The 25,288-nt window shown below is 41.6% G+C and overlaps 1 protein-coding gene across 1 annotated transcript in view; it reads right to left on the minus strand.

The window, feature by feature from the left end:
* Positions 1-25,288, minus strand: part of Znf462 (zinc finger protein 462) — a 134,238-nt gene that overhangs the window by 76,601 nt on the left and 32,349 nt on the right. The window contains 1 exon segment of the mRNA XM_037202640.1: positions 237-489. Within this exon segment, the coding sequence (XP_037058535.1) occupies positions 237-456 (220 nt within the window). The 5' untranslated portion in view covers positions 457-489.

Raw genomic sequence — 25,288 nt, forward strand, 5'->3', positions numbered from 1 at the left:
TTATTCCAGAGCTTTCCAAGATAATTTGTTTTCAAAATTAAAAGTAGGACACACAGGGATGCTAAAAGGATCATCACCTAAGATAACTAAGAGAAAAATGATATTTAAACAGTAAAAATGACTTGCAGGGAGTAAGAAAAGTACAGAAGCCACACATAAGAACTATGGTAAAAGTAATAATAACAACGAAAGAGCAATTAAGCTTTATCCGACACGTAAGTTTAGTGTAGAATTACCTGATAAATCTTCCGCAATCACAAACTCATCCTTTATAGAAGAAAACTCCACCTCTGTCTGATTACTTGCATTCATGGACCCGGATGGTGGTTCCTCATCATTGTCCTCTGCAACATCAGTGGGCTGCAAGAATGCTGTGTGGACATCCTGGATGTGCGCCTTGAGATCTTCATAAGATGGGGCTCGGAAGTCACAGCCATCACACTGAAGCACCTCCATGATCAGGCGCTACTCCCCTCTCACATCAGGAACCTGAGGCAGAAGTCAGAAGGAAGCTCATGAGGAATGCACTCACCACAAACCTTGAGTGGCTACAGCCGCTAATGGAATAAACCCCAACATCAGTACATTTCTCCTGCTCCTCTTTGCCAACTCGAACACTGGCCAAAGAAAGGCAATCAGATATAACAGAGACAAAGTCCTTGACTTCCTAACTTCAAAGGAAAGAAAATCTAGATAAATGTTTTCTGGTTTGCTAGATCTTCAAATGCCACTTGTCAAGGAAACATTAATACTTCAAAAGTTTGTGCAGATTTTTGCGTTTCTCCACCACATTCAGAATTCTAGGTAACTTAATGTTGATTCTGATTTCCCCTTGGACCTTTTCTTTTTGAACTAGAATCTTCTCAGAAAGAAAGAGGACATACCCAGAGAAGGGCAAGGAAATTTTCATTTCTTTTATCCACTTCCATATTGTTGCATTAGTGTGTTTTAACACCAAATGGTAATAGGATTGATTCTTAGAAACGGCTGTGGCTTTTAGTATTGCTTTTATTATCTTAATAACTATATTGATACTGGGGTTCACATCTTTCTTCCTTTCCCCAAACAGTGTGGCTCTCCCCCATGAGGTAAGTGGTTATTTGCTCTTTTACTACCTACCAATTAAAACCTAACAGCTTCACCAGTCTAATTAGGTCATAAACTATTTCTCATGAGATTTCCAAGCAGCCAACTTTAGATGACAATCGAGTCTGGTTTAAGAGTGTACTTTGGTACTTTGGTCTGCATTAAGACCACAGAAAAACTAGTAGTTCTGAAGAGGGGCTTCTGGGGTCAGGGCTTCCCTTTTCCACTCCTTTCACATTTACAAACAGGAAGTGTATACTTGGATAAAAAACAACACAACAAAATCAACCTGTGAGCCTGGTGTGGAATAAGGCAAAGCATGGTCCCTTTGCCTTATTCTGTAATTCACCATGTGACTGAAATCTACGGAAAGCTTCACGCTACCTCCATGGAGAGTCTCACCATGAAGAAGTCAGCATATTGGGAAGGTGTAGTTAGTTCTTCCTATGTTAGTATATATTCCTGCGAGGAGAGTTAATGTCTAAATGAATTAGTTAGTTCATGAAGTGCATCACAAACCCAACTAAGTCATTGTAATCTAGAACCAAGTGTCTTAAGAATTCCAGCTGCAGCCAAATCCTTTTATGATACAATTTTCTATACCTCTTATAAAAGTCATGTGATTTCTGCTGGAGGAACAAAGTCCAGTAATAATATGTCAGTGGAGTGCAAGGAGCCATGGCATGAGATTTTCTATGAAAGAATGCTTCAGCCGGTAGCCTGCTAAAATAAGTTCTGGTGAAGTCCAGCTCCGGACAGAGCTTTGCAGAGTGAGACAGAGATATTTTACCTCCTCTTCTTTCACCCAGCAATTTATCCTGTTTCAATAAACATTGAACTGGGCACCAGAGTCCTTTCGGCTAACTAAGTCTCAATATTCCAGATACACAAGCTTTTATGTCTGAGCACCAGCCTAAATTGTGTGGAAGAGGTTGCTATCAGCTCTGGATCAAATTACAGCAGTCACCGAGGCCCCACCCCACTTCTCCTTTCGCACAGTCCATTAGACCTGAAAACAAATTTTTCCATGGTGCAGACGACTCCTGCATTTAGAACACTTCACAGAAAAAAAGCAGCTCATCCAATGCGCACTCCCCATCCCCCAAGCTTAGTCCTTTCATCTCAGCCAAGCCAGCCCCAGCTCTGCTGAATGTGTTTATCACACTTGCAGGAGATAGGGGCTCCTGCGTCACTGAAGCTCTAAGACTCACTAAGCTGCCCTAGTCCTCTGAGCTGGAGGAGCAGCCATTTTAGCTCAGAGCCTCTCCTCCGTGCACAACATGGCTTCTCTTGGATTCTGCTAGGCTGACAATCACAAGTGAAACGCTACAAGGGCAGGCTGGGCTCCTCCTAAGCTCTACTCTTCCCAACAAAGAAATAACTGTTTTCATTTCTTCCCGAAAAGCAGCACCTTTCTCCTCCTCAGATGTCATTCACCAAGATCTCCAAAGGTTCTTTTATTCCATGATTGATAGGCTGGTCCGTTAGTCCCAGCAGAATACTGGTTAGATCAGGACGTCCCTGGACCAGATTTAGGGGTGTCCTGGAGAGGGGACCTCCAGAATGCCTTGGTTTCTTGGGAGTCGTCTTTCCACACACAGAAGACATACCATCCGAGGCTGCTAGCCAGATTCCAAAGTCGAATGACCTTTGTTAATCACCAGCCAGTCTGTCTGCATCAGCAGACCCTGCCAAAAGACACACCCTTCAACACAAAGGCTGTAGCTATTCCTTTTCAAAGAGGTTCTGTGAAGGCTCCATTGTGCAGCTCAGAGGAAAACAAAATCCCTTCCCTTCCAAACTTCAAGCCTTTAGAAATCACGCAACAAAGGGCTTTCTGCTGTGTCTCTTTTGGAGACTTTGAGCCTGGTTTGCGGGAAAACATCCACAAAAAATGGCCCCTGCTTGCCCCAGGAGAGCAGAGCACCTTCAGCATGGAGGCAGTCCAACCTACAGATGAAGTTTGTCTCTCCACACACTCCTCTAATATCTTCGTGTCTTCTGAAGCTGTTATCTATCAAGGATGCTAACCTCATTGGATGCAAACACTAACAGTCTCCTTGTTCTGCTACAAAGGAGATTAAAGGGTTATGAGATCAGAAGGGAAAAAAAAAGAGCCACTGATTTGGAAAAAAGAAGAGATGATGAAAGTGATTTTCTAATGGGTTCTAGCTTTAATGTTGTTGCAGTCTTGACCTCAAAAATAGCTCAGAGCCTTAGAAGAGGTTAATCTCCAGGCAGCTCCTACAACCACCAGCAGGTAGAGCTGAGTGGCCTTCCATCTGCTGTCTGCATCAGTACTGAAATGAGGATGTAGCCTCCTTTGAAAGCCATTTTGTCTTTGTGTACACGGCTCTCCTGAAGATGCTGACAGAAGAAGAAAACAGAAACCGCTGCTGTGGCCCAAACAATCCAAGTAATTTGATGTATTTATGAGACTGGAGAAGTACTACACAGGCAAAAAAAGCATGAACGGGAGAAGTAGGAAAGGCTAGCCACCAAGCAAGCTGGACCTGGGGAGGACCCATCCATCCATTCATCCATCAAGATGTATGTTTCGGGAGCAGAGCGTAACCCTCTAAGAAGCCAACAACACAGAACAAAAAAGATGATGCCTTAAAGCCTGTCTATCGACTGTTTCATCAACTCAGAAGAGCAACAGCTGATAGAGACTCACCTAGGTGTCTGCTATAAAACGGTGATTTAAAGTGAAAAGCCTTGATCTTCTATTTACCTCATTTAATAACACCTGTGATTATGAGATGAACAATCTTTTTCTCACTTATCAAATCAGCACAATCAAGAGGAGAAGTGGAAGTTTCTGAACTAACTGAAAAGAAATGCTATTTTTAAAGGTCAGGAGGTCAATATATGAACCAAACAGACATCCCCACCTCCCACTACCTACCCCTTCCAGGGCCATATCTCCTCCAGGCCCCTCAAGGCCAAATACACTTCCTTCAGATAACTCCATTTCTCTCTCTCTCTCTCTCTCTCTCTCTCTCTCTCTCTCTCTCTCTCTCTCTCTCTCTCTCTCTTTTCTTGGTTTTTCAAGACAGGTTTTCTCTGCATATCTTTGGCTATCCTGGAACTCACGCTGTAGACCAGGCTGGCCTCGAACTCACAGAGCCTGTCTCTGCTTCCCTAGTGCTGGGATTAAAGGTGTGCACCACCGAGCCTGGCTTGATAGCTCCACTTCTAATGCCTTGGGTGATAACTCCTGTGAAGTGAGTCGACTTCATTCTAAAAGAGCCTCCACCTTCAGTAACCAGTTCTCGGTACACGAAACCTTAAGCCATCCGAACTCTTCTTCCTCAAACTAGTTTTAACGAATGGCCTCTTCACTCCATACTAAAAGTCTGAGTTCAAAGTGTGATTGGATGAGAAACTCCCAGGTCCATTGTCTATGTTTAGCAACAGCTTGAAGACCTACCTGAGAGTGTTCACAGCATGCTAGAGATCTGGAAAACATACATTGGAACAAGGGAAAGGGTGGTGGGGACACATTCTGCACTTTCTCTATCTCGACACTAATCTACATTGATCCCATTGCCCACCCACTGGTGCTGAGGACTTCAGGGTCCACTGTGCCCCAGGTTTCCTCCTGGGGATGAGAAAGCAGTCAAACCACAGTGTCCCTGTGTATCCTTCCAAGCTCTCGTGTCACTGGAGACGGGATGTGTCCTTGCCGCTTCACAGAGGCTGACACTTTCAACCCTTGTCCAGGTCAGCTTGGTAAACACTACTCTTCTAGCTTGATAGCCAAGAGTATTATAAGGTGGTCCTCAAGTCAAGGTCTAACTGTCTCCAGGAAGTGACCAAATGAATACACCCAGGCCCTTCCTATCTAATCCTCTCTGTGACCACAGGACTGCAGATCAGAAATGAAGCTGTGTAGCCCCACAGCCATGTGATTAAGTAGCAACTAATTATAACCTTCAAAGCCTTGGAGAACCAGATCCAGATATACCAGAAGGTGCTTTTCCTCTGTCCACTCCAGAAACCTACTTTCATTTATAAGACACTGAACTCCCCAGATCTCCTCAGCGACAATTCTAATGATGGGCTTGAGTTAATACATGCTATTTGTCCTTGCTTTTCTTACTTTCCTCTGGGTGGAAATGTGAATTATCCAAGGAGAAGATGGGTAATAGAATGAATGCATAAATGTTACAACAGCTGGACCAGAAATACACAAAAATCAGCAACCTACCCACCACCCTGAAAAACTGTCTATTTCCAGGTCAGAGGTTATTCATACAATGAGGTCAACAGGTTAGGAGATGTATTAGGCTGATATTGCTAGTAACAAGCTCAGAACCAAAGAATAAAACAGAGAAGTCAAATACTAACTGACAAACTTGTAAATTCAGAGTTGTTATTCTTGGCAATGAGAGCTGTTTTGTATCGTTATTAATCATGTGCTCCTGCTGTGGCCAAAGTGAAAGTTCTACTTCTTTAAAAACCATTTAGAGACTCTTTCTCAACAGTACTTAAATGGGAATATGAGGTGGTATCTCCTTCAGAACAGTAGCGAGAGAATGCAGTTACAAATACAGATATAAACTATCCCATTATATAAACACATATTTTATATGTATATTATATATATATATATATGAGTATGCATTTGTGAACTAGCTCATTTTGTTGGTTTAACTTGATCTCTGTTAGCAAGACCTAGGACAGTCCTGAATCAGTACAACTGGTGTGTATGCCATTCCCGTGTTAGTTAAGAAAACGACAACAAAGGATTCCAACACCAGGCTCCTTTCATTGATCCCACAGCATTTGGTAGTAGTATAGATCGGGGCTCAGCATGTGGCGTCTTCAAATGTCCTATCAAATGTTTATACGGTTTGCTACATGATCTAAGCAGTTCTGTGTGCTCTTGGCAATTCACCACATTAACGAAAGGTTTAACTTATCAGGGAGGATAAATAATTAAGGAATTCAGAAGGGAGACACAGCTGTTCTTCAAAAACAAATTTTCAGAAGAGAAAAGACTAATTCACAGTCACATATATAACCCCAAATATGATACTGAATACCAACAGTAGCAGGAAATACCATGAGGCCAAATCCTGCCAATGCATGCAGCCTCTGTGGTACATGACCAATCTTGTCCATCTGCAGGACCTTGTACACAAACACGTCTAAAGCAAGCAATCTGCAGATTAATAACCCAGTCATCTTCTGGACAAGGATGCCAGTCTCCAAGTTATCTCTTATTTTAGGATTGCTTTGCTGAATAAAGTTTTCAGCATTATAGAGTATGCCAGAGGAATATTTCACAGTAAATACCCATGGAGGTCATCATTAGAATGAGATGAGCAAATCAGGAGATGTAATTTAAGTAGCTAAAAAATGTCAGCTATGTAAGCAAGAAGTGATTCTGGCTGAGCAACCTGTTACGAAAGCAGGTAGTGAGTGTCTTGTACAGAGAGCTACTACAGACCTTGTGGAGAACTCATGAATTCCTTTGCAATGATAGAAGGCTAATTGAGGCCAACTAGCCAATAGGCAGTCTGCCAACACTCCTGATCTTAGAAAAGGAAGCCTGTGATTTGAACAAGATGATAAAAAGAGAGAAAAGACAAGAAAAGAAAGGAAGGAAACTGGGTGGTGTCTCAGCAGCTTTAGACTTCATTGTCTATGGAGGCAAAACTGCAGTTCACCAGGTAACTCTCAATTTTGAGAAATGTCCGGGCCATTTTCTTGAGATGTGGCTTAGAAACAAAATGAAGATGCCTCTCCCACACTGAAATTCTCAAAATGCAACCAGGAAAGAAAAAAAAAAAAAAACAAAAACCAGAGCCTGGCTCATCATGTTCTTTCAAATAATGGGAAAATGTGCTTAGTGTCAAATAAATACGTTAGAAGTGATAAGGCCAGAAGGATTCCCTGAAATGCCATGGGCTCACAGGGAAGTTCTTTGAAAACTTTGAAGCTATTCTCACCCCTGAATTTCAAACAAGAGAGAACGGATTTCTCTTTTCCAGAGCCAAATCTCACCCAAATGGCAGAGACAGGAAGTCACAGTGTCCTTTATAGACACTTCAGAATGCTGGCTGGGTTTTCTGCAGGCACTTTCCACACGACAAGGACTCTCATTATAGAAATTGTAAAATTAAAGGGAAGTTGCAGACACGCTGCTGGGTCTCCATTACAGCGCTGATTAAGACACAAAGTAAGCAGAACCTACAGTGAAAGCTATCTTCTACATTAGGAAAGACCCAAAATGAGGATTTCCTCTTTCCTCGTGGGCTCGCCAGTCCAACTGGCATTGGACACTGGATGTGTCTTCACAGCCAAACTACTCCTGGCTCCGAAGAACCAGCCACACACACTGACATTAACTCTCCATTCGGGTCTCAATGAATGAACCAGAAACCATTCTAATGTGTATCAATCATAACTCAAAGACAACTATGGGGAATGGTTGCTGAGTTGCAGAGTATTTGAAAAAGATTTGTCTGAGGAACACCTTTTTTTCTGGTGAAGGCCCACACTCCCAACCTAATCTCTTGGGAGATTTGTTCTCTTGCTGTTTTTTGCACACTCGCCAGTTGTACTGATTCAGGACTGTCCTAGGTCTTGCTAAACTATCAGAGATCAAGTTAAACCAACAAAATGAGCTATTTCACAAATGCATACTCACATATATATTTTACACACACACACACTGTGTGTGTGTGTGTGTGTAAAAGAATTTGAACAAACTCATGTGTGATGTGGATGGAACAGAAAACTACAAATGATAAGGATCACACTTTCTCTTATATGTGGAAACTAAAGTTCATTACAAAGAGACAGAGCCTGAGAAGGGTATTGGGGCATGGAGGTGGAGAGAGGATGGTGAACGTGTTAAATAGAGTTGCAAAGACAAAACTTATTTTTTCTAGTGCTAAGGATCAAACATAGGCTCTCATAGATGCTCAACACTACTGTTTGAGCAAATTCCAGGCCATGGGTAGAATGAATTCTAATCTTCATATAGCACCGTGGGATAACTTTAGCTGACAATCGTTAATCGAAGATTCTCCAGTAACTAATAGGGAGGATTCCGAATGTTCCCACACAAAGAAATGGCACAGGTGAAGCAACAGATGTGCCATTGACCCCAATTGGATCATCACGAACGTACTGAAGAATCACACTACACACCCAATAACGTTAATTTCTTAATTACAAGAGAAACTATTGAAATTAGTTCCTCTCTTTACATGAGAACTGACCTGAACCTACCTGAAAAGGTTAGGCCATGACACAATTACTCTTTCAGACGGGTTTCTTTTCCCAAACAACACTAAGCATGACAAACCATGGCTGCTCAGAGATGTAGGGATGAAAGTGCTAAGCAGCATGCTTTCTGGAAAGGCAAGCCATGGCTGTGTCTACAGGGCCCTCACACAAGGTTCTGCCCTTATTTATAAGGCATTCTAAGATGGGAATGTCTGTTTGATTTAAATATTGATCTTCTCTTGGCTTCTACCATACTGAGCCCTTCAGTAGATTGTGTTTCTTCCTTATCAGATTAACAGCACTCCCCAAAACCCCACACACAACATACTGTATATTTACATAGGAGATGAATAGGTACCTAAAAATTGGGGTTTGAAAATTTTTGTCCTGTGGGTTTGTTTCTTTTTTTTTCTTTTCTTTTCTTTTTTCTTTTTCTTGAGGAGTCTCAGGCTGGTCTTAAACTCTCTACAGAGCTGAAGATGCATTTGAACTTTTGACCCTCCTGCCTCTACTTCTCCAGTGCTAGGATTATGCTTGTGTACCACCATGTTTGGTTTATAGAACCCAGGACTTTGCGCATGGCAAACAAGCACTCTAACAACTCAGCCATTAGGAGATGGTTTTTGACAGCTAAGGAATATTTATTCTCTTACAGTTCTCAATATACTTTCACCAAGTCCATCTGTCCTGAAAAACTGCTGCCCACCAAGAACTACAGAGAAACATAGACATTTGCCTGCCAATGCAACTGTGTGGACTTTATGGCCCTGTGGAAACACTACTGTGCTTAGTTACTTGGCCAAGGCCCACATTCCAAAAATCTTTAATGATAAACCCCACTTCTGTCCAAAGAACTTAGATATGCTGTCTTAGTCACTATTGAGTCATTGAAAAGAAAGAAGAAAGAAAGTGGGTGAGTGAGTGAGCCTGCAGAAATGCCTGTCCCGCCAATTAAAGAATCTGTTCTCAGGTCGCTAAAACCAAAAAGTGACAGGAGTGTGATGTCTCTGCTGCCATCTTTACCTTGAGCAAGTCTTTTGAGGCTCTTACTTTGATCATGTTGCTAAATGAAGAGATTAGATCATGATATTCAACCTTTTTGTATAAGAGACCATTTTACAAGATTTTTTTTCCTCATATTTGAAAAGCCACTTTGCTGATTGAGTTCATTTGGTTACTTTTTATCATCTTCCTGTGGCTGTCTTTCCATCACTCAAAGAGTCTGTCTTCCAAGTGTCGTTTCCTGACAACCCCATCTAACATTAGGAACCACCTTCCCCTGTGAGATGCCCTTCACACATGCTCAGTTTCTCTTACGCTTCCTTATTTCTTTCATTTCTGCCTTGATCCCCATCTTTCTGCCTTACCAGAACACACACTTGGAACAGAGTATTTCAGATGGCTTTCTCCTTAATCAATGAACCAACTGAGAACAGGTCTAAGTCTATTTTGTATATCTGTCTTGTTCACATAGTTATCATCAGTCCTGGGACAGAGTTACTTAGTACAACCAACAGATACACAGCAAGTATAAGTTGAACTGAAATAATGTAATGAAGAAATGAATCAGAGCTTCCAAAAGACAGGAGTCTAACATACCAGAAACAAGACTGGCCATTAGAGTTAGAGTCTGCAAACTCATGTCACCAGCAGTGATCCCAACCAGAGGTGGATCTGCCCCCATCATCTCCAACTTAAGGTATCTGACAGCATCTGCACATTGTTTTAATTACCACAACTCATGAGGGTGCTGCTTTTGGCATCTGGTGGGCAGAGTTCAAGGATGCTGTTAACACACCACAATTTACAAGACAGCACCCAAAAGAAAGAATGGTCTGATTCTCAATGTCAGTGTTTAGAGTGGAAACCATTCCACAAGTTATTTCCAGGTTATTTTTAGTATCCCTGTTCAAGCTCTTCCTGGGGTCATGGCTGGTTAGTTTCGGGCCCAAGTAGCTAACAATTTCTGTCCCTGTTTTAAGAAGTATGTCCCCGTGACTCTAACTGATCTTAGCAGTCCTTATGCTAAATGTTGTCAAATTTAGTTCTTTTTTTTGATTTTGGTAATTTCACTGAAAATCTTCCAAGAAAAATCCAAGATGAAGGTACCTGATTATTCCACCCTTCAGTAGTGTTAAGATCCATGCACTGTTGATGATCTGGTTTTGGTAAAGGCAATAACTGGGCAAGTTCTACACTAAGTAACTTTATGGTCTTCAACCAAGATTCTGTGGAAAACACCATACAGATTTTCTTCTGTTTGGTGTGTAAACCACCCTTCCCAGGTGACAGGGCACCAGGCTACTCAAAAATCCCTCTTCAAAGGACAAATAATTTGTTCCTTTTTGTTCTTATATCCCCAGGGCCCTAGCACAGGTCTGGCTCTGGTTAGTGTGAATGAGTGACTGTATATACGCCTACTCTCCAGGAGAAAAGTAGTGAGTAGTACAAACTCAAACTAAGGCCACTATGAATGAAGGAATGAAGCTAAAGAGTGCCATAGGACACTCCCCACCCCAGCTAAGAAAGCTAATGAAGCCACATGACAGCCATGTGACACATGACTACTGACATACTAAGAATTCTGAGGCTTCTTCAAGGAGAAGAAATCTCCAGTAGCATTATTCCATCCATGCAAACATCACACTGCTAAGCTGCCTGAACTGATAAGACACCTGTAGCCACTCTGGAGACCATGCGATCACCTTTCCTCCAGAAAACTACTTTATGCTTATCTACAAAGCAGTCTCTGGGAGCCTGAGTAGCATTTCTCCCCCTTACAAATGGAAACTGTGTTTTCAGCAGAGGAAAGTAGAGCACATTTATGTAGGGACAGCTTCTCCTCCTTAGCTAAAGCAATGCATGATTTGAGCCTTCCTGAAGAATCAACTCTAAAAGCTGATCATCTGTAGACTTGCCACATTTACTAGATGAGAACTCTTAAAGGACTAGCTAGTCCAATCTGAGCCAACATCTTCCTCTTTCAGACAATAAACTGGTTTTAAGAAAAACTAACCTATCCAAGACTTCTTGGGACTTTTGAAAATCCATAATTTGAGAAATGAAGTCAGCAGTAAAGACATACATGTTATTCAGTTTAGTAACAACTATTCCTACTTCACGTCCATGTTTGTGCCTTTCCAGGTATTCTCAGTAGTAGGATGAGTTTCTTCACCATTACTCTAGTGTCTCCTCTGCTCTGAATTCAGACTCAGGGGAAGAACAGAAAAGGTACAAAAGCTGTTGAGTATTCAAAGGACGTCTTAGGCATGCAAGAGGCGTGTTCATACTTCTGGAAAGCACACTGGGGAGGCTGAAAGTTGCTGACAAAGGTAAGAAGTGAGGAAGGAGTGCTGTGGCACTGAATTATCTTTCTTCAGACTCCAAGTTCACCGAATAAGAGCAAGGTTATGGAGGAGCTTGATGCCTGCCAAATCCATCCTGTGAGAAACATCGTTTTGTTTCTTACGGAAAATGTGCTCTGTCAACAAAGTCACTGGTGAGCTTGGCTGAAAGAGCCTTAGGGACAACTGGAAATATTAGGGTCAGATCCATGTAAGGTAGAAACAGGAGAGCAGTCAGAAACACCTGGCAAGGAGGGCAGCCTCCCAGGGGTTTAGCCACTGAGAAATTGAGACCAATAACACCAAAGCATTGTTGCCAAATCTTGCAAAGTCAAAGTACATATTTTCACCTCAAACCCACTGCAACATGGAATTCTTTTCCCTTCCTTCCTTCCTTCCTTCCTTCCTTCCTTCCTTCCTTCTTTTGTTTTGTTTTTTGAGACTGGTTTCTCTGTGTAGCCCTGGATGTCCTGGAACTAGCTCTGTAGACCAGGCTGGCCTCAAACTCAGAGATCTGCTTGCCTCTGCCTCCTGAGTGCTGGGATTAAAGTGTGCACCACCACTGCCAGGCAGAATTATTTGTCTATATTGACTAACATATTAACTTATTTTTATCCTTCTTTTTAGTTTAAGTTTTTGTTGTTACTGTGACAGGGTCTGACTATATGGAGCTCTGAGTGTCCTGGTACTCACTACATAGCCCACACTGACCTCAAACTAATAGAAATGATTATTCTGTTACAGCCTCCCAGGTGCTGGGATTGCAAGTGTATCACCAACCCCTCTTACCATTATCCTTTATTCCTTGATTAATATGATAATATTAATTATTAGGGGATAATATTTTTCAGATTTTTTAAAAAGTTAAATACCTCCAGAAATCTAGGAATGATCTTAAACTACAAAAATAGTTTTCCACTGGGTGGTTGTGGCTCAGGGCCTTTAATCCCAGCACTCAGGAGGCCATGGCAGGTAGTAGATCTCTGTTCAAGGCCAGCCTAGTCTACCAAACAAGTTCCAGGACAGCCAGGGCTACACAAAGAAACCCTGTCTCGAAAAACAAAACAACAACAATTCCAAAAAAGTCTTTTACAAAAAGGTCCAGTATCAATGATGAGAAGATGCTGAGAAGCCACGCCTGCTCATGTTCTGCCTCTACACAGAATATTTTCACTGGCATTTTGAGGTCCTAAGTAATTCCCAATCTTCAAGGCAATGGTTCTCAAAGGCTGGTTTCAGGAGTGCCTGCAGGAACTGAACTAGTTTGGAATTCAAATTCTCAGGTTGCAACCTAGGCTTGAACCAGAAACTCTGTAGGTGAAGATCAACTTCTTACAACTTCAGAGACACTATAAAGCCCAGTTTTAAGAATAAGTTCCATTTTTCTCGGCAGTGTGAGGCCCTGAGACCACCAACTCGACCCCAGCAATTCCCTTTTCTGTTGCACAGCAATACTGCTTTAGATGCATTTCTGGCATTCCTAGTCCCTCCAGGCATAACATGACCTTGCCATCAAGTAGAGACTTGGGGGCGGGGTGACCTGCAGGAATACCTTGGGCCAGGGAAATCCCTACCCCCAGGCTACTTATGTTCCCCATCACAATAAATTTAGCAAGACAATATAGCAACGGCTGAGTCTATAGAAAAGGTTAACATTCCCACCTGGGAAGGGGATTAGATCAGACCCTTCCCAGAAGACCCCACCCGCCATTTCCCTGTGACCTCAAGCTTCACAGGGTTTTAGGAGGTGCGACAAAGGAGGGAGAAGGTTGGCTGAGGGTGCCATTCCAGTGATTCAGGAGACTGAGTCACTCAAGTTTTTGTAAATATCCTTCAGTAAACACATTGGTTCACCCAGCTGGACTTCTCACTTTGGTTGGTCAATGTCTTTCCCATCTGGAGCAAACAGACTTTTCTTTACATTATCCCAAGAAAGTCACAAGCCAAATGCAATTGAAATGAATATTAATTGTACAGTTTTAAAGATCAGGTAAAAGGATCCAGCATCATAAAGGTCATCGAAGCATCTTTTAAGAACAATCCTTATCCTTAAAAAGAATGAATGATATGATGGATGCAGTTCATGGTCTTTACAAACTTCAGAATGGTTCATGACATGATATCCTTGGCATTTCTAAAGTAGAACATGATGACCCTTGTGGGGGAGGGGTCAGAGTATTTCTAAGAGTTGACTAAAGCCTCAGGACACTAGATTCTTCCATAAGGGAAGCTTTTGTGATGAATAGGCTATCTCCAGAAGATAAGTGGCTTGATTGTTTTACTAAAACTGCAATGCAAAGCTAAACTGTCAATAAGAAACTCCAGAAAACACCAAGATGTTCAGAAATTCTTCAGAAGAAAGGTCTATGCTTTAATCCAGCCAAGAACTTCCGGGGGAGAGGGATGTTGCTGCCAACAAAAGCTTGGCTAAGGGCTGAAACTTTAAAATCCGAGTTCAGAGACAAATCATTAGCCATGCCCTGTCTGAGAACACAACCGAGATCCCTTAGACTGCTGAAGGACTCCAACAGAAAACAAACCATCCAGCCCCAAACTCACACTTACCTGAGAACCGAGCTGGGCTAAAGGAGATTTTACTACCCAGAAGATTTAGGGGTGGGAGAGGAACCCCAAAAAGTTCTAATGGTTATATCTCAATCAACAAGTTAGGGGGAAATACACTAAGGGAGGATGCAAGGAAGAATTGGCATGGAAAAGACCAATGAACAATCTCTTCGGAAAGAACAGGACGCAGAAGAAAATTATATACAGCAATTAACAGAAAGTCGATGGAGGATGAGATCAAAGATGAAGTGATAAGACTTGGGGATGAGATGAAAGGGAGCTGGCAACTGAAGAAAGAAGCTGATGACACCAATAATACCACTGTAGAACTAATAAATATGTTATAGTTAGAAGAGGAACAGTCCGCAAACCAAAAACAAAGTTGATGATATGGAAAACAGTCTTCAAAACACTGCAGGAAAGGGACAAGCAGATGAAAGCAGGAGGGGAAGATGACAGATAAGGGCTGAACACAGAGACCCAACAACATACAGATGAAAGTATCGAGAAGTTGACAGCACAGCGAAACAAGACATGCTCAGATCTGGGATAGAAAATAGTTAAAATGACAGAGTGGCTGATGTTCCTGGAAAAAGTAATACAGACTCGTCACCACTGAGACACATTGTGATCAGGATTTCAAAGTGTAAACAAGGAACTCTAATAACTTTGGGACATACAGGGGAAATGCTCAGTGGCCTTTGTGTCTTTCACTGAGGCGTTTAGCAATGGCCAACAGTGAGTCAGTGTCCACACAGGCTTGAGAAAAAAAATTAGGACCCGCTCAGTCAGTTCCCAACTAAAGTTCCCACCATGTATAAAAGCATCAAAAATTAAAACAGAAAACAAGAGCATACCCATTAATAACTCTTTTTCAATGTGCTACTCAGGAGACTGGAGAGATGGCTCAGAGGTGAATAAGAGTGTACCTCTTACTCTTGCAAGGGCCAGACCTGGATTCCCAGCACCCACACTGGGCTGCACACAACCACATGCAACTCGGGGACCTGATACCTCTGACCTCCTCAGACACCTGCACTCATGTTCACATACCCACACACAGACATACAACTAGAAATGAAAAATTAAAAAAGTACTCAATGATAAAAACGCCCAACCAAAAGAAAGTTCAAATCTCAAGATCTCAAGAGGGAATTCTCAAATTAGTAGAGGGTGTGTGCAATGAATCCACTTACACTTTCAACTACAATTAAATGATTTATAATACTTGCAAACAAAATATGACCTTTTAACTGAATGATTATAATAATAAATGACTCCATTGTGGTCCCCAAAGTATATACAAGGTTAAAAAAAATAAATCCTCAAATATTTTAACAAAATGGCAAGGAGGAGTGAAGAGGGTAACTACATTTAGCTAAATATTCATAACCCATACAAAGTATTATGTAAGTAGCGTATAGTGACGTTAATAAAACTCCCAAAAGGGGCAGGGCTATGGCTCGGTTGGTAGAGTACTTGCCTGGCACACATGAAACCTTAGGTTTGGTTCCCCACACTGCATAAAATTATGTAGTGGCACATTCCTATAACCTCAGTGCTCGAGAATTGGAAACAAGAGAATCAGAAGTTCAAGTTCATTATCCACTATAGCAAGTTTGAGGTCATCCTAGGATAATGAGGCCCTGGCATTAAAAAAAAAGTAAAACAAATAAATACACAATTACATGAAACTTCAAATAAAAGTATAAGTGCACTAATTAAAGTTAATGTTCAATTAATAATAAAATAAAAACAATTACATAACTTTCAATTACTTGAGGGAGGAAATCAAAGACAACATAAATGGTGTTGTAAATGCACAAGACAAATAAGATCCAGTAGAAATATAAACCAGAATGTAGACGATTAATCAAGTTCAAGTGTATGTGTTCTATCAAAATGTGTGAATTGGATCACCTCTCCTCTGGAAAATATCCCAGAGCAGATGAAAAACTAAAATTCTAATTGTGTTTTGCTTATAGAAGATATAGACAAATGACATAAAGTTTGAGAGTGATGGTATGTATCAAGAAGATACCAAGCAAAATAAAATAAATAGAGCTTCTCATCAGTATTATTCATGGCTAAATTCAAGACAGAAGTTTTCTGGGTGAGAAAGACAAATTCTTCATAATGTAAGAGCACAATCTACAATGAAGATTTATAATGAATATTTGTGCCCACCTAACAGCACCAAGTAGACACCAAAATAATGGCAACAGATACAAGAAATAGGCATAAGCATTTAATAGACTAAATGGAGAAAGACAACTAAGGATATAATTAATATCATTAACAAAATTGAGTTAAAAGATACGTTTCAAATTTTAGATCCTAGAAATAGAAAACATACTTTTGTGTTTTTCGAGGATCTGTGGGATATTTGCAGAGGTTTTCAAGTGCCCATGGAGGTTTCTGAAAGTCCTTAATGCCCAAATTGAGAGATAATAAATTACAAATCGAGAAGAGAGTCTATCATTTCTATTTGCAATGCAATAAAGCTAGAGGGAAAAGGAGGCAGATTTCCAAGCACTTGGGGAATTTTTTTTAATATTCTACTGAATAATTTCTCAGATAATCACAAAATCTGAACAGCAGACTATAACTTTTGGAAGGGCACATATCTAAATGTGGAATTTGGAGAAAAAAAAAAGTTACCTAGAGGACTTTTTGTAGTTATATCAAAATTATAAACTGATAAATAACAGGGCTGGGGGTGCCGCTCAGTTTGATACAGTACATGCCTAGGATGTGTAAAGCCCTGGGTTCAACCCCTCATACCACATAAATGGATTTGGTGGCCTCTACCTGCGTTCCCAGCACCTAGAAAGTAGAGGCAGAAAAATCAGGAGTTCAAGATCATCCTTGGCTACATTAAAATCCTGTCTCAAAGCATGTCATGAATAAATAAGTAAGGAAAACAAAAAGAAAAAAAAATTCTTAAAGCAAAACCTATTCAATGATCCATACACTTAGCATGTAAAGGAAAGTGGGAAAATCAGGAGTCAAGATAATAACCAGGCATGGTGGTGTATACCTTTAATCCCTGCACTTGGGCGGCAGAGGCAGGTGAATCTCTGCAAGTTAGAGGCCAGCCAGGGCTACAGAGTGAGACCCTATCTGGAAAGCAAAACAAAACAACAAAAAACAAACACTAACAGGACACAGTAAGTACATTACTTAAACACAGATATATACATATAAAGCTATATAAAATTTAATTAAACCAAAGAATAGCCTAATTAACAATAAAAGGGGTAGAGCAAAACACAAACACAGAAGAGTAAGTACAGATGGAAAAGGAAGCACATTGTTGCAAGTTGCAGTGTTTAACTTATGGCAATTGGTTAATGAATATAATAAATAATCGTCTAGAAATTCAGAGATTATCTAAATTAATTGACAAAGGGACACCCCCTGCCCACCTCCCCCTCCCCCAATGGAAGACTAGTTGAAAACCTTGTCCAACAGGTTGAAGAAGTTTACAGGAAGCAGTAAAACAAATTCTTTTCAAACTGTCTTGCCTACTGCACAGGATCCTTACCAAAACCAGGGTAACAGAGCCCTCAAAACTCAGCTTCAAGTGACGATGACAGCTTGATTAGAACTAGGTGAGGTGGCCCCAGGCCAGTAATCCTAGCACTCAGGAGCCAGAGGTAGGCAGATCTTAGGGGGCTTGAGCCTAGACTCATCCACACAGTAAATTTCAGGCCGCCAGGGCTCTATCATCTCAAAAAAACAAAACAAAAAGACTGCCACTGTCTCTTCCAAATAATATCTGGGTACCCATTAAAGGACTGCCAGTCCATGAACGAGTGCGGGGATGCCATAAAGAGGCTAGCGTTTCAATGCAACGAGTCTATCAGTGCTATTTGAAATCAAAAGACAAAAAACAATTTGTTCAATTCAGAAAAGGCTGAGGACACGTGATACATTTTAAGGTAAACTCAGCATCATAATTAATAATTAAAATAGAAAAACTCTGAGCTTAAGAATAAAAGTTGAAAAATTCAGGCCAAACACAAACAAGTCCAGGCTATGGTGGCCTATGGCTATAATCCCAAAACTAAGGAAGCAGAAGCAGGAGGACAGGGGTTCAAGGTCAGGCTCTTGCTAAACACTGATTTTTGAGGTTATTCAGGGCTCCAGGAGATCCATTCTGCAGTAAACAAAAGTAGATGAAAGAAACCGGGTAAGAATGCACACTGTGTGCTGTGGACATACTGAGCAATACATTTGTACTAGATAACAGACAGAAAGCTGAGGAGTGGGGGAAAAGATTAACTAGGTTCAGTCCCAGGAAATGAGACTTCCATTCTATGAAAGGAGCTGAGGGATTTACTCTTACAATAGGTAAAATACATTTACAATCCAGGGTCATTTGGTGAGCAGACTGGCCATCTGGGAATTTCAACTCCTTATTTCCAGTCTCTCCTCCAGACACCTCGCATTCTTTTGCTTCCTGGGCCTCCCAGTCTCTAATGACTTCATTATCTCAGATAATCTGTACTGAGATTTTACAACTTTAGCCTTCAGGTCACAGAGATGATTTTCAGTTGATACCTGTTTAACCCGAGTCTCAGTCAACAGGGTGCTACAGTCCATTTAAAGGTCTTTGGTGTCCACAAAAAGAACAGCTACATTCTAGCTCCCTCTTAAAGGGAGTTAAGAAGGTGGAAGGAAAACTGGCCAAAGTTCACAGCCCGTTGTCTAGAACAATGTTAAATGAGAATTCTTCTTCAAATTCTCTTTTCATAGCCTCAAATTGGTGTCTCTGAAAATTCACCAAGCAACCCAGATGTTTGCAGAGCTAAGACTGTCTTCCACTCCACACTGCCTGGGTTTGAAAGAGCTGTCTATTTTTCAGGGGTCTTTGTCTGAACCTCCAGACACTCCACCTCTCCCTTGGCTACTTCCTGCCATAATGGAAGGTACACTCCCATTTCCCATCTAAGAGTGATTGCCGGACTTGGGCTCCTGTTCCATTACTGCTTCTTCTTTCCTGATAGTAGAGTTAGAAACCTTGGCTTAGTTCTTAACTCCATAGCTTATAAACTATTACAAACTTGAAATTCTCCAAACCTCTACTTCTTTACTTATGTGAAGTGACCCTTGTATCACGGGGCTGTTGTACGAAATGATCTAGATTAACGAACATAAAGCTTTTCACATCATTCTCTGGCATAAGCAAAGGCTTAATTATAATTGCCATAATTACTATTATTTTTTTCTTTTTAAAACAAACTGCTTTGTGTTCCTTGGATTCCAATTCTCTACAGCTGGCTTTTCTAACTGCCAAGATCAGGAACAACCTTCTTAGGAAGAATGATAGGCTAGTTTAACTTCAAGCCCTTGCTAAACCACTGTTTATACAGTATGTGCCATGGAAGCCCAGTTTCCTTTAAAGAACTCCCTTCCCTGGACACCTGTAACTCTCCACTCTCCATACTTAGCAGTCCCCCAGCACCATCTAGTTTGCATGTATCTTTCAGACTCAATTTAGAGTGTAGCTTCTCAACCTCAGCACTCCCTTGACAGCAGAAGCCAGATCACTACTTCTTTGGAGGGTTCCCAGGGCACTGAGGACATTTAGCATCATTCCAGAGGCTATCTAACCAAGCATCTATATCTGAATCAGGAATAATAAGCATCATTACTTCTAGTGGTCTCCCCAAAGACACCACAAAATGCCCCCTAATAGGGTGAGATAGTTTCTAGTAGAATACCATTTATTTTTCTACAAAGCCTTTCCTGATACCCCAAAGCTAGCGTTTTCCGCACAGCATCATCTGCCTGTCTTCCCCACATGAGCATTATGAGTTCCCTGAAAGCAGGAACTGGAGCTGTTCAACCCCAGCTCTAGCTGCAGCCTAGAGCCTGCATTGTGTTCCTTCATCACGTGGAAGTAAATGGAAGCTATAGTTTGATCACAGGTTTAAGGACAAACTTCAAATAAACTTTGGTTTCAAGGAACCTTTTTCTAAAGATGCATAAATGTTGGGCAATGCTCTCTGTGTTTTTGAGTGGTACAGAGTGGGACATGGTGAAGAAGCACAGCTAAGGTCCCATCTGGCCATGAATCACAGGCCTGGTGGCTGCAGGCTATTCCAGGGCAGATCAGCAAAGCCCTTCTGAAGCCTTGTTCCCTGTCCTCAAGGACATGTCATCTCCCTTTCTCATCTCAATGCAACCTTTGTCTTAAGACTTGAGACACATTTGGCAGTGTGGGGCTTAATGATATGTTTCCACCTCTGTCCTCCTTTTCTCTAGCCTTGTGCTCATTACTCTGTTCCTCATACTGCTCCTGCCTCTAGCAATGACATTTCAGACAAAGGGTGTCCTCACAAAATCTAACTTTCACTCATAAAACATGACTGTGTTCCAGGAGACTGGTGTATTTGGAGAATGAGAATCATCAGGGCTGGAAAGAACTAATCCCAGTTTATTTCTGTGGATCACTCAAAAACATGAAGTCCTTAAAAGATTCACATATTAAGAATGAGGTTACTGATAGACAAGGCACAATGCAGAGTAGGCAAGGCTTTAGTCACCAGAGCAGAGGACCCCAAATATCTAGCTCCTACATTCCAAAATCTTTACTTCTCCTTAAGGAATGTGTAAGTTGGAAAATATAACACATAGTCTTTTACAATTTAAAATACAATAATATATGCTAGCATATAAATAATTGGAAGACAGGGGCCCCAAGCCCTGAACAGTGAGGTCTTCGGCATGGAGTTGCAAAGCACTTTCACTTTGTCTTAATTCCAGCCTCTTTAATGATTGTAGTTTTTTATTAGTGTGTGGGTTTTACAAGCTAGAAAACGATTTTAAAGTTTAAGTGTTTTCACTAAGAACTAAGAAAACAAGCTAACTCATCTCTCTTTAAAGAAAAAAACAAAAAAAACAACTCCAGGTCCACAAATGGCTAGCCAGCAAGGCAGCCCACATTTCAGAGAATGTGGGTGTGTGTGATCACTTTGGTGCTTAAATACTTTATGAGTTCACACAATAACAAGGTCATGTGACCAAAATGGCACAGCCAAGACTGACCACAGAACACTAACTGTCTATTAGCAGATGGACCAACCTCAATGCTCTGCTAGCAGACTTCATAAACTTCAACCCACATCAGATGGACCTCAGAATAGAGACAGGAGGCTGTAAAAGGAGTCCACATTTGAACTTCCGTTTTAATCAATCAGTGGACTCCAGTGATCGACCTTCTATCACACACTCTACTTTGCTCCATCACACATATGGGAGGGTATAGACTCTTTTCTTCTGGGACCATATTCTTGACCATCTACCTCAAAACTCATAGAAACACCTTAAATGCCTCTCCAGGAAATCTGAGCAGCAATATTACCCTCTAAAGGTATGTGGGACAGCAACTAGGCTCACCTCATCCCACAAATGAGATCCAGGGATCAAGGTGGAAAATCTGAGATTCAATGAGGTAAAGTCTGGCTTTGAAGCGTCTTGTCATTGCCAAGGTCCACCCCATCTCACATTTAGAAATGGTGAAGAAGGACTCTTTGACCTAGAGGCTCTCTGCCTTCATTAAAAAAAAAAAAAAAAAACCACATTTCTAGTTGAGCCCAAACCAATAATTTATTGATCAGCTACTATATGCCAACACCATTCCCTTATGGAATATTTGTGTGCCTGCCAGAATGATTCTAGGCATAGAAAATTTTTTTAAAAACACAAGTATGATGAGAGACAAAGACTGGTTTAAGGTGTGCCTTTTCTGATATAGAAATTTAAATATCAAGACCAACATCTGAAAATTAGCAAATGGAGAATGCTAAGCACTCTAAAATGAAGTATTGGTTATTATGGGTACAGCGTCCTAGTACAAAGGCAGAGAGAAAGTTACTGATCTGGGCAACTGGGAAAAGAAACATCAATGACTTACGATAGGAGGGGTGGGTTCCATACCAAATATTCTTGAGCCTGGGTACAATAGTATATACCTATAATACCAGCAACTGAAAGACTGGGGGTAGGGAATCAAGGCCAACCTGGGAGTTGAAACAAGAGTCTAAAAATAACAACAAAAATAAAAAACCAACACCACCACCAGCAGAGCATTCTTAAAAGACAAAGATCATGCTGGGCAGTGGTGGCACATGCCTTTAATCCCAGCACTGGGGAGGCAGAGGCTGACAGAGGTCTGTGAGTTCGAGGCCAGCCTGGTCTGCAAAGAGTTCCAGGACAGCCAGGGCTACACAGAGAAACCCTGTCTTGAAAAACAAAACAACAACAACAACAAAGACAGAAGATCCTAGCTGGAAGATTAATGGGACCTCATCCTAACTCCGCCTACTGTCTTGACCTCAGGCAAGACCCAGCACTGCTTCTTCACCTGCAGAACAGGACTGCAGAAGATACCATCAACACAGCCTCAAAAGTCAGTTTCCTCTCCCACCCTGTATTTAGAGAGCAACAGGGAACACTTATCAGGTCTACCTGGGGGAAAGGACTCAGTGGAATCTGTGTGCTGGAGATGAAGAGGCAGCCTTCCAGAAGACTTCTGGAAAAGGGGGAAGTGTGCAGACACGAGCAGCCAAGGCACGTGCTGAGATGGGTGTCCAGGGACGAGATAAAGTAGGTCTGGGCTGGGAAGACGCACTGCGGGTGAAGAAGAAGGGTCAAGCCTACAGGATATTTAGAAAGGAGAATGGACAGACGCCAACACTCGATGAACTCCATCTAATAACCGGGTCACCACTCTCTGACCTGTCCAGAGTAACTAATGAGATGTGACCGAGCTTGGGTTTTTTTTTTTTTTTTTTTTTTTAAACCATATGTCAAGCACAGTATGTTCTTTGTGATAGAAGAAAAATTATGCTTTTAACTGCATTTTAAAAGATAGTTTGAAATAGTTCAGGCAGACAGTCAAAAGTGCAGCAGAAGTCTGTGAAAACTACATTCCCTATGTAACTAGAGAGCAGAAGAATTAACTACACCAGCATTGTACACACACACACACACACACACACACACACACACACACACACACTTTTAAAATTTCTAGGAGCCAGAAACAGGTGTGTAACTATCCAAAAATATTATTTTATCACTCAATATAAAAACATATAAAATCTATTTTCTTTTCTTAGTAAGTTTCAAAATTCAGTGTATTTCAGGCTTAGAACAAACACATCCACTCAGACCTGGCACATTTCAAGTGTCCAGCAGACACGTATGGCTCAGGACCACCATAATGGACGTCATAGACTGACAGCCTCGAAGGATCCCATTGAACAAGGTACTTATTCCAGAGTTTTCATGGGTACTCACCTTGCAGTAGTCACCTCAGGCAGCTAAACATCTAGAGGGATTTAAAATGCTAATCTAATCACATCAGGTGATAGACTGTCAGCCCTGGAAAACTTTTCCATTCTCCTTAAGATGATGAGCAACAAGCTACAGATACTTCTATTAAAAGGTGGTATTTTATTTTATGGACATTGAACTATTATTACTTTTATGCATCCTCTCTGTAATCCAAAGGTCTTTTCCAAAGTGCAATGTGTACTAACATTCCATTGCCTAGCTGGACATTTTGAGAATGTGCCCACCCCATGTCAGTTCAGTTGAAAACAGTCTACAGCTAACAAAAGCTGCTTGTGGAACTTAGCACCTGGTTTGATTAGCAGCACTCAGTGTGGGAGTCAGGAGCACAGGCTGCGAGTCCACCTGCCTGAGTTTGGATCCAGTCTTTCCACATGACAATTGCTTAGACTTGCTATTGCTGTTATTTGGAGGCAGAGACAGGGAAGGGATGAGACAAACTCCCACTATGTAAGCCTAGTCTTTCTCTGTCTCCCAAGTGCTGATACTACAGGTGTGAGCCTCAATGTCTTGCCTTCATAAGACAGACAACTGCTGTGTGCTTCCATTTCCTCCCCTCTAAAAAGTGGTAAACAGAGTAGTGTTTCACAGGATTGTCCTAAGGATTAAATGAAGTAATATCTGAAAATTCTTTGGACACACAGTCTCATCAATAATTCTTCACCTTTAATTTCATGGACTTATGAAATCCTCCAGAAATACCAGTGTCACATGTCTCAATCTCAAGCATGTTTCCAGGCAGCTCTGCACCAAGTGCACAAGGGACCTGACTTCACACTCCTATTCTGACCCTTAGCACATCCCCAACCGTGTGCAAGCTACTCAACTTGTCTGAGCCTCTGCTTTTCCTCAGGCTCCACAGGAGTAACAGTTCTCATATGCTAGCTAAGAATAACACTACCATTGGGTTATCTGCAAAATATAGGAAAGATTACATTAGGCAACCAGGACCACAGGTAATCTGACCAGTAAAAAGAGTTTCTGAGCTAGGCATGGAAGACGTCCCATGTCAGTTATCCCAGCATTCGGGTGACAGAGGCAAGAGAATGGCTGCAGGTTTGAATTAGCCTGCTGGGCTACATAGTGAGACCATGTGTCCAAAAGAAGGAAAGGAAGAAAGTAGGAAGAGAAGGAGGGAGGGAGGGAGGGAGGGAGGGAGGAGGGAGGGAGGGAGGGAGGGAGGGAAGAAGGAAGGAAGGAAGGAAGGAAGGAAGGAAGGAAGGAAGGAAGGAAGGAAGGAAGGAAGGAAGGAAAGAAAGAAAATAGTTCCTATCCTCTCCTAGGTATCAGTACAGAGTAGTAGTTTCTCTTTCATTTCTCCATCTGGCCCACTTGCTGCTTTAAACACATCAGTTTGGGGGTGACCTGAAGGATACCCTTCTGAGTGGAATAAAGGGACAGGGAAACAGTTATGACACTCCTGGCTGTTTCAGTGAGTAACTGTTATCTTACCGAACTATTACCAAGTTCTTAATCACCACTGCAATCCACAGAAGCTCCAGTAAGCCATGTCAGCTCCCAGCTCCAAGGACTAAGCTGAGGAGCATGGAGATTTCCTCCCATGATGATACATCCTCACAAGGTTAGAGGATGTTCCCTGAATATCCCCAACTTCCTTTAAAAGGTTAGGAAGCATCTGTCATTTGTGGGTGAGTCATCCATGGTGTCCTGGAAAGGACTGG

Source organism: Peromyscus leucopus, chromosome 2 (assembly GCF_004664715.2).
Source record: "Peromyscus leucopus breed LL Stock chromosome 2, UCI_PerLeu_2.1, whole genome shotgun sequence".
Classification (NCBI taxonomy): domain Eukaryota; kingdom Metazoa; phylum Chordata; class Mammalia; order Rodentia; family Cricetidae; genus Peromyscus; species Peromyscus leucopus.